The 11,132-nt window shown below is 40.1% G+C and overlaps 1 gene segment (V, D, J or C); it reads right to left on the bottom strand.

Annotated features, from left to right (window-relative positions):
• Positions 1 to 10,593: 10,593 nt before the first annotated feature.
• Positions 10,594 to 11,132, bottom strand: part of LOC125930405 (probable non-functional T cell receptor gamma variable 11) — a 1,065-nt gene continuing 526 nt past the window's right edge. The window contains 1 exon segment of the V gene segment in view: positions 10,594 to 11,069. Coding sequence covers positions 10,594 to 11,069 — 476 coding nt within the window.

Genomic DNA, 11,132 nt, shown 5'->3' with positions numbered 1-11,132 from the left:
GTACAAGCCAGAAATGGTAATATTGGTTGAGCCATACAGGATTCATTTCAGAGCCTCTGCTTCTTTTGGTTGTTACTGGTGGACGATGGTCTTCGAGAGAGTAACCCAGACTGCTTACAATGTATATAAACTGTTCTTTCTGTTAGGTAAAGGAGAGTCGATCCTGAGGGATGCTTATTTTGGTGTCTCCATTTGGAAAGCATGGGAGTGAAATCAGAAGCACTTGAACAAGTTGAAAGTGGACATAAAAACAGTGAAAAGACAGTCAACCTACAAGCCCAAGCCAAAGACACACAAATCCATGGGGTTGGCATTGCCAGTAACTAGTCAGAATAGACTCTAAGTGGGGGGCATGAATCAGGACTGGGGAATCAGTGGCAGCCCTCATTTTTCAGAGGCAAGGAAGGAGAGGAAGATTTACTTTAGAACCAATGACATACTTCCTCAGTAAGACCTATGTCAGTGTTATTTTATTATGTTCCTGTATAAAGAAATATGAGATCCCAGAAGACCTCACCAAGACATCTGTGTAATAATAATTCAATATTATCTTCCCTTTGGGGTAAATACCTTCACATTTTTCCTTTAGGTTTTGCTTCAAACACATGTACCCTTAAGCTCTTTTTCATCTCTGAGTTACAGATTTTTCACCAAATTTTGTGAGTGTGGGAGCTATATGGCTATCATGAGAATTGGAAGAAAACTCTTACTACTATGTAATAAGAAATGAGATAATAACCCCAAAATATTATGCAGAAGTATCTACATTCTATAGGTCATTAGTTTATAGAAAGTTCCGAAAGCTTGGTGAAATTGAACTATTATTATAGTTACTGCTTTAGGTGTTATGACATTACTGTCCTCTGCTGTGAATGAAGAAAAATCTTGGAAGAAAAATATCCTTTGGTTTATGACCCTCAACTCTTATCCTATTCAAAATTCTTAGCTTTCAAAATAAAGAAAACTTTACTGTTGTTTGAAGGCCAATGTCAGATGTGACGTTTAATGAGTCCCTGAGCTCCTGTGTTAGCTGAGATGGCTCAGGGAAGCAGTTCAGTTGTAATGGGAAAGGACACTGTGATGTGTTGACCTTGTGCTTGAACTGTCCTGTGTGGAATCTCCTTCGGTCCCCAGCAACCCTATGAGAAATATTTAGTAATGTTCCTGGATCGTGCTGTCAGTTAAGTGGCTGAACAGGAATTCAAACCCAGGTTTGCATCACTCCAAAGGTCTTGTGGTTTCCATCATCCATCCATCCATCCATCCATCCATTCAAAGTCAGCAAACCATTTTGCACATTGATATGGCTCCCTTCCCAGAAAGCTTCTCATCAAAAGAGAAGTGGAAGATCAGGACACGAACAAAAGCCAGCCTGGGCCCCAGAGAGTAAATAGATGATAAAGTGACCTAACTGAAAGATCATCACAGATTGAGTTCTTAGGCTCTAACCTAAAACCTTGCTGAGGACACAGATGCAGGAGAAAAGTCTTGTATAGATGGTAGCCAGGTCCCTCTGAGAGGCAGAAAGGCGTGGGTATATGTTTTCGGGGGTGTGGTGTAGTGGGAGGGCTTCTGTTCAGTGTCAGTGGCACATTTCCATACAGTGGATCCCAGCAGGTGCAGTCATACAGCCCAGCACCTGCCTCATTAACTCGGTGTATCCTCAGGCTCGCTGGCAAATCCCTCTGTCCTTTCCTGGCTTCATATTTTTCCTCACTACACCTTGTTCGTGGACCACATTTTCACTTGAGGAAATACACAATGCATTTTAGAGGCTGGTCTGGCTTTTGGTACCAGTGTATTATTATACATTCTTCCTTAAGACCCATTTTTATTTGGCATTCAAAAATGTTGTGTTTCCTTTTTTCTTGGTAATAGATGGTATGAGTTGTGTTATAAAAATGTCTCCACTTGAGGATGGTGTCAGGAGAAGTGGTTGAATACTGGGCTGATCACAGAGCACATGTGAGGGCTGATGTGGTAAGAGGAAGGGGCGCTCTGAGCACACAGCGAGGAACCATAGATGGCAGAGAAAGGGACCCACAGAGTTTACCCCAAATCATCCTGCAAAATAGGACTACTAACCTGTTTTGTCAGCAGATTTTTCTCATTACTGTGCATTTGTTACCATCCAATGATATTAGTATAAAGAAGCTATTTTCTTGTTAAAGGACTATCGTCCTTCACCAGTTCAAATTAGAGAGTGGGAGGTGGGGGGTAATTCTTACAGTTCTCTTCTTCAATGACTTATGAATTATCTGCTTTCTTTCTCTGCCTCTGTCATATTCTCTCTCTCTCTCTCTCTCTCTCTCTCCTTCTCTCTCTCTCTCTCTCTCTCTCTCTCTCTCTCTCTCATCCTTCCATTGCAGTTTGGGTGATTTCTAATGGCCTATCTTCATGTTAACTAATTCTTGCCTTATATCTCTTAAATCCACTGATGAGCCTTTCAGGGCATTCTTCATGTCTGTTCTGATGTTTTTTATTTCTTGCATTTCCTTTGGTTCTTTCCATCTCTCTAATGAAATGATTTGTCTGATCTTGCATCTTGTTTACTTTTTCTATTAGATTAGATCCTTTAAAGTGTTCATCAAAATTATTTTAAGTTCCCTGATGGTTCCAACAACTCTGTCATGTCTCAGTCTGGTTCTGGTGACTGGTCTGTGTCCTCACACTGTGTTTCTTCTTGACTTGCTGAGTCAAGAGTCTGAGTGTTTGGCTGGAAGCTGGCCACGTTGTGTGGTAGAATAGATACGGAGGTAAATATATTTTGTGCTTGAAAATGAGCACACCTTTCCACTTTGGCCTTTAGTGTGGGGCTTTCTGTTAACTATTCAGGAGGTAGACTGGATTTGGAGCTGGTTGTTGCTAAGTTATCGGGTTGAAATGTGTTATTGTCAGAGTCCAGACACTTAAAAATTCTCTAATTGTACTTTGTCTCTTCACTTGTCTTTGAGTCTTCCCTTTGTTCTGATCCCCAGAGAAATTCTGTCTCTCAAAGTTCTCTTAGCTCTATTCTACTGTTACTTTCACTCAAAGTTTGCTACCTTGGAGGTGAAAGGTCACACAGGGAGACATTCTCTGGTATTTTTAGTAAGTCTCATTTTGAAGCAGATACAATGAAACTGGGTCTTAATGTCACAGTCTTCACAAGTATTCCTGCCTCTTCTTCAGAGATGGAACATTTCAAACCTTGTTCCTCTCCTCCCAGGGTATGAAGTACCCACCTACTTCAGGTCGTGGGTTTGATGCCTATCCTTCTGCAGATGACCTCTTGTTACCTTGGGACATAGGGGAGATGTTCTGGAAAAAGTTTTGGTGGTTGCCTCCTTTGCCTTCTCTCAACCACAGCAGATTCCACCAGCACCTCCCCTGCAGATGAAGTCACCTCTTGTCTCCAGGGATAACGGGGTGGATCGGGTATGGGTGGATTTCAGCGGTAGTTGCTGTTCCCCTCCTGCAACACCAAAAGGGGAGCTTTGTCTGGATTGTCCCTGGTCTTCCCTGCAAGAATTTTATGGGATTCCTCCAGAAGAAGCTTAAAAGGTGTTGGAAAACCCCCTGTTTATGGTTCCAAGGGTTCACACCCCCCCCACTAGTCTATACTGTCTGATATTTTCTAAGTAAATATGTTTGACAACATCTATCCAAGGTGAGAAATGCTCACATCCTATGTCTCCCTGAAAGTGCCTGTCTGCCTCCAGTTTTTGTGTAAGTCACTTACCTACAACCTCAGTTCTCTGATGGATTCAAACAAAGTATTAAATCTCAGTTTGTCCCGATTTTTTAATGTTTATTTATTTATTTTGAGGGTGGCATGGAGGGACAGAAAGAGGGAGAGAGAGAGAATCCCAAGCCGACTCTGCACTGTCAGCACAGAGCCCGATGTGGAGCTCGACCTCACCAACTGCGAGATCATGACCTGAGCCAAAATCCAGAGTCAGAACGAACCATCCAAGCCCCCTGTTCTGCTTTTTGAGTGTTTCTGTAAGATGGGAGCTGTGACATTTCCAGCTCTCTGTATCTCTGAGCACATGTGGGTCCTTTTTCTTCCTTTTTTTTTTTTTTTTGGTTTGTTTCTTTAATGTAAATTGTTATTTACATTAAAATTCTTCTATCAGAAGAAGAGAAGTAAATTTCAGTTGAGTTCTGCCCAATTACCATTATATCTCTTTCCAATTTTTAACTGAATTTCTTTTATTATTATTGAGTCTTGAGACTTCTCTCTGTATGCTGGACATCAGTCTTTTCTCTACATGTATTTTGAGAATATTTTCTTTTAAGCTGTGGCTTTTCTTTCCATTTTCTTGAAATGTTCTATTTTCTTTCCATTTCAGTCTTGAATAGAACAGAAATGCTAATATTGAGGAAGTGCAATTTATTAAATATTTCTTTTATGATTCTTGCTTTTTGTGTCCTATATGAGGAATCTTTCCCCAACCCAAGGTTACAAAGATTGTCTCCTATATTTTCATCAAGAAATGTTATTGTTATAGTTTTTACAGTTAGGCCTAGAATCCAGTTTTATAATGTTTATTGATTTATTTTGAGAGCCAGAAGGAGCATAAGCAGGGGAGGGGCAGAGAGAGAGAGACGGAGAGAGAGAAAGAGAGAGAGAGGATCCCAAGCTGGCTCTATACTTGGCATGGAGTTGGACACAGGGCTCAAAGTCACAAGTTGCAAGATCATGACCTGAGCTGCAATCAAGAGTCAGACACTTAACCAACTGAGCCACCCAGGGGCCCCTAGAATTCATTTTTAGTTAATTTGTATATATAATGTTTGGTATGGATTGAGGTTTATTTATTTATTTATTTTTACATAGATGAACAATTGTTTCATAATCAGTTGTAGAAAACTGTATTCTTTGTCCATTGGATTTCCCATGGATTTTGTCCATCTTTGTTAGGAGTTAGGTAAGCACTTCGGTGTTGCCCTATTTCTGGATTCTGTTCCTCTTACCTATGTGGGTATGATTTCACCCAAACCCCTTTTTCTTGACCATTGTAGCTTAATAGTAAGTGTTTAAACTCTTTTCAAAACAATTTTGGCAATGCTATGTTTTCTGTAATCCCATAGAAATTTTGCAACCAGTTTATTGATTTCTATGAAAAGTTTTCCTGGGATTTTGGTTGGGGTTACATTAAATCTATTTATCAGTTTGGAGAATGTTTGCCATCTTAACTATATTGAGTCTTCCAATCTATGAACATGGTACATCTCTTCATTTATTTAGTTCTTCTTTGATTTCTGTCATTAAAGTTTTATTGTTTTCAGGGGCACCTGGGTGGCTCAGTTGGTTAAGTGTCCGACTTAGCCTCGGTCATGACCTCATGGTTCGTGGGTTCCGGCCCCAAGTCAGGCTCTGTGCTGACAGCTCAGAGCCTGGAGTCTGCTTTGGATTCTGTGTCTCCCTCTCTCTCTGTTCCTCCCCTGCTCACACACACTCTCTCTCTCTCAAAAATAAATAAACATTAAATTTTTTTTAAAAAAGTTTTATTGTTTTTAGCATACAAATCTGTTTTTGCTCAAATTTACTTCTATGTATTATAGAGGTTTTTTGACATTGTTTTTGTTGGTATTGTAAATGATACTATTTTGTAAATTTCTGTTTCCAAATGTGAATTGCCAGGATATGAATTACAATTGATTATTCATCTCACATTCTATTGTATTTTGTATAGTCCTCCGTTAGGTGTATGTGCCATCATTTGTTCCACCACTGTCCCTATGTTTGGATATTTATATCATTCCCAACATTTTGCAGTTACACAATGAATAACTTTATCCATTTGTATTTCCACATTTTTGAAAGTTGTGCCTTTAGAGTATATTTCTAAAAAGTGTTTTTACTTGACAGCTAAATGCATATAAACTTTTGTTATATATTTCCAAATTTCCCCACAAAATGATTGTATTTTGCACCAATGTATGATTGCCCGTTTTCTCCCACTGCTTCACCAACAGAATGTATTGTCAAACTTTTAAACTCTTGCCAGTCTCATGAGTGAGAAATGGCATCTCACTGTAGTTTTTATGGGTACCCAGAAAATCAAGGGAGACAGCCTTGATTGTGTGCTGGTTTGGGGATGATGAGATTGCCTTATTACCTTTGCACACCCTGTGTCCCTCTCAGGGTTGCATACAGTACATAGGAAAAGACGCCTTTCATGTTCAGTATGAAACCTTTCACCTTCTGGTTTCAGGGCGGAGTGATGTGAAACAGTGCAGCAATTTCCAATAACTATATCCAATACTGAGATCCCTATTGGTATTGTTTGGATGCCACAATAATTCCAAAGGCGTGAGCAGTAGAATGCATTTAAAAACTTAATTTTGGCCCCCACAATACAGATGGAATGCCAGAAAATCCTAATTTCAATGTCCTATCATTCACTTGTTTGGGACAACACCAGACAGACTAGAGTGTAGACTGGGTCATGCTTAGAGCCTGCCTAGACCTCATAGCCGCTCTCATGAGTATGTCAATACCTAGATCTTCTAGAAGTAATTTTGGTATGGGATAACTACATTAATAGTACTATTTTTTTTTAGCATTTATCTTTTAGGTGCCGTGCCTTATATATATTATTTCACTTTCTCATCTAAAAGGTCTAGACCTTTGAGATGTTATTATATTCACTGTTGTACAGATGAGGAAAGTGCAGCCAACAGATGTTAACTCGTGTATCCAGAGTCACAAAGCTGGTACCTATGGGAGCCCGGATGCATACTGGGAACTCAGTGAAAAAATTCTGTGGAGAAGGCAAAATATAATGATGACAATATAGGTCTTCCATTATTATAGCACTGTTGGGCAAACACTGTTTTCACTGTGGACCATTTATTTATAGTTTTACTCCTACAGTGTATACATATACAGATACACATAAAATTATATAATTATATACAGAAAACTAATTTATACACATATAATTTTAAATTATATGTACACACACACATATATATATATATATAAGTGGTCATTCACATATGGACTTGTGTGTACAATTTATCTTTATTGTGATCTTATGAATATTTTTATAGCTGAAATTTATAATTAAGTGTACACTTTAACATCTTAAAGTGTGTATTTTTCTTAATAAATTTATAGTAAATCATTTTTAACATTTTAAAAATCAGCAAAAGTGCACAGAAATAAAAATTATCCATCACTGATGGATAATTTACCATCTTAAAACTTTTAAATTTACCTTGATTTTATTAATATACACACATTCACATAACCGAGAGCTGACCATATATGCAATTCTTCGCTCTTTTATGTTTCTCAACATTTCCAAGTTAGGATTTTCAACTTTATTCCTTAAAGTCACCATTTTTGGTAGACATCTAGTGTTACATATTTTGAGTGCAACATTGATATGCTTCACCATTTGCCCACCATGGACACCCCCGGGAGGGTAATGAGAAGCTGATACAGCTTCAACCCTTTTGTATTACACATAAATGACTCTGTACTTTTAGATCCTGACTTCTCCGACTGTGAAGTATGCAGGGATCCTGCAGGAACCTTGTGAAACGAGATCGGCATTCAGGAGGCCTGGCTGAAGTCTGATTTTCTGCATTTGTAACAAGCTCCTGGGTGAAGTGGAGGCTGCTGGTCCACGAATCAAATGTTGGGCACCAAAAAGTTAGAATATGCATCCAAATGATTTCCTTTTCAAATAGGCAATAATAACCCGTATACTCACTGCAATGCCCCAATATATTGAGCATGAGGCATGCCCCAAGCGTCGTGAGAACTTTATAGGTATTATTCACGTTACTTCTCTCAGGACCTCCTTCAGGTTAATATGTTTCCATTTTAAAATAAGGAAAATGAATCAGAGATATGTTATACAATTTATTCAGAATAAGTTCATAGATGGGGAGGGTGGCTATGTAATGAAGGACATTGAAGAAACACTAAGAAATAGGGAAACATATAATAACAACAAATGTCACTCTCAGTGTATCATTCTACAGTGGTGATTGACAAACTTTTTCTGCAGAGGGCCAAATGGTAACATTTTAGGGTTTCTGAGTCTCTGTTGCAACTACTCAATCTGCAATGTATTGCAAAAGCTGCTATAGACAATTTATGAACATGTGGACAAGGTGGTGTTTCAGTAAAACTTTATTACAAAACTAGGGGCTGCTGGGTATGAATATAGTTTGCTGACTTCCTGTTCCATGGCAATCATTATGGTTAATTGTAGTGTTTTAGTGTTTTAGTGTGTGTGTGTGTGTGTGTGTGTGTGTGTGTTATAGGAGATACAGAGTAGTAATATTATTACACAGAAAATTAAAAATTCATAACAATTTAAAGTGTGTCTTATAGGGGCACCTGGGTGGCTCAGTTGGTTAAGGGTCCGACTTTTGGTTTGGGCCCAGGTCATGATTTCACAGCTCGTGGGTTCCAGCCCCACACTGGGCTCTGCATTGAAAGTGTGGAGCCTGCTCTGGATTCTCTCTCTCTCTCTCTCTCTCTCTCTCTCTTTCTCAATCTCTCTTGCCCCTCCCCATTTGTGCTTGCTCTCTCTCTGTTTCTCTCAAAATAAATAAATTAATTAAAAAATAAAGTGTGTTATATATACAGGTATATTCTATATTGTTACATAAACAATCTCATCATTAAATGTACAAAATCAATACAACAGTGACTGTTATGTATACATAATAAAAAGCTTTTTGTTACAATGTGCAAAATATCTAAAGGTACCAAGAGAATTAAAACTACCTTTCCAGGGACATCCACTGTTGAAACTTTGAAGAATTCCTTTGCGTTTGTTTTTTTAATGTATTTGAGAGCTTACTATATAAACCAGTTCCGTGACATTTCCCTTGCAATACATGGTTAATATGTTCAAGTTCACTAACAATTGATCAAAAATCATGTTTTAATGGGTCCATATTTTGTCACTTCCAAACCTCATAGATAATGTGCCCCTTCCCCTGAGTTTCATCACTATAATGTTTCCTGGTCGTTTTGTGTTGAAAAGTCAGGGTGGCTCTCCCTCCTGAGATCAGTCTCCGTGGGGCCACTTCAGGTGAATTCTGCCCTGCTCTTCTCATTATTAAGTGATATAATCTGTGTAAAGCATTTGACACAGATACAATAAGAAGCTAGGTACTTGTTTTCATCCCCTTCTTTCTGGAAACGGTTCACATTCTCTGACTCTATATTCCCCTCAGGGATCTTCCTACCGTTGCTTCTGTAGATGTGTTAGGGGACAGGTGAGACCCTTTGAGACCCAGGCCCCCCGGGTCCTCCAGCTGGGGACCCACCACTGTCAGGAATCATGCTGGACAGAAAGTGGGACACAAGATCCGGAGTTTGCCCCTGGGAAGGAAGACGTTCAGTTTCCGTGGCCTCTCTGCACGTGATAGAAGCACCTGATCCGTAGAATGAGAAACTGAATGAATGTGTTGTCATTATCTCAGGAAGGAGGGATAAAGTGCATGGCAATTATGTGGTCAGATGTTCACATTTACCAAAGGTACCAAAATTTTTGCCAAGTAAAGGTTTTTTTCTCATGGTTGACGGTGGACTCTAAAGAGATGGGAGAGGAGCTGGAATTTTTTTTTTATTTTTTTATTTTTTAGAGAGCGAGAAACAGAGACAGAGCCTGAGTATGGCATGGACAGGGAGAGAGAGAGAGAGAGAGAGAGAGAGAGAGAGAGAGAATTTTAAGCAGGTTCCACGCCCAGCCTAGAACCCCATGCAAGGCTTAATCTCAAGACCACAAGATCATGACTTGAGCCAAAATCAAGAGTCTGACGTTCAGTCAACTGAACCACCCAGATGCCCCGAGAGGGGGGTTTTACAGTTTACACATAACACGGTGTTTTGCCGTTTTTTGAAAACTCAAAAACGTCCAGTTCCTAATCACAGAATTCAGTTCCAGTAACCATGTTTCATTTGATTAATGTGTGAGGGACATTGCTTTTCTTTTCTTTACAGATGTAGGGAGTGTGTATTATCTATCTTTTTAACCATCTGATTCTTATTCAGGATCTTTCTGCTTCTTTGTAGAACCCTGGAGACCAAAGACTCAGAGGCATATCTGCTATGTTGGAGGCACGGGGTGTGCTCGAAGGCCTGTTCCAATGGAGCAGTGCTGGTTTTGTCCCACTATCGATCCCTGGATGTGGAGTGAGGTGCTGCTTCTGCCTCTAGGACATAGGACTTATACCTTGGTCTCTCCTCTTCCCCAAAGAGCTGGTTGCTTACTTCAGAGTTAATCGTTATTGCTTCCTTCAGGATGGCCTCAGACGCTAATAAAAGATGTACAGTTATTATCTCTGACAGATCATTCTACCTGTGAAGAACTGTAATGCCTGTGAATTAAATCAGAAAGTAAAAATGACAGCACATATTTATGTCCTTTCCTCTCTTCATTCTGAGCCACCCGGGTGCTAGAAACCTCTGTCTCCACAGTGAATTAACAGACACATGGATTTTTCGCTGATCCATCCACGCTGCGTTTTCAGAGTTCCCAGACAGCTGAATCCAGCGGGAACCAGTGTCAAACTGCTTTCACGCGGACCGTCATTGCTGGTATCACGTGGGGCTCGCTGTGTGAGCAGAATCTACAACGTCTTCCTGCAAAGGTCAGGAACTACTGCAGAGGGAGAGGCTCCGGCTGGGCACCGGGCCGTGCGGCCTCTGTGGTTGCCCATGTGGAGAAGAATGTGGGTGGACCCAGACCCGAGCACGGTTCTTGTGCAGCTTCTCCTGGCAACTCTGGTGCTGTGGCTCCAGTCCCAGCAGGCACAGAAGTACACGGCCTCATCTTGCTCTAAGAAATTTATTTTCAAGGTTGCAGTGGAAGTGTGAGCGTTTTTACTTGCCTCAAGTTTGTCGCTCTTCCCTCCTAAAGAAACTCGAACGGGGTGTGTTGAGACGAGTGTTAGATGTTCTATCTCCTGATCTGGCTTCTGCCGGTACCAGTGTATGGCTCTATTGATGACCTCAGCGGACATCTTGCACAATATGTGTGCACTCTTCCCCCTTGCTCTGGAAATTGATATTTCAGGTTGTTCCAGTTTCCCCTGCCCAAGGCCAACTGCAAGCCAAGAAGAGAAATCCCCATGAGCAAATGATATGGAAAAAGGCAACAATAAAGAAT

Source organism: Panthera uncia, chromosome A2, assembly GCF_023721935.1.
Source record: "Panthera uncia isolate 11264 chromosome A2, Puncia_PCG_1.0, whole genome shotgun sequence".
NCBI lineage: Eukaryota > Metazoa > Chordata > Mammalia > Carnivora > Felidae > Panthera > Panthera uncia.
Note: the sequence above shows the minus strand (reverse complement) of the source record. Positions and strands in the feature narration are given on the sequence as shown.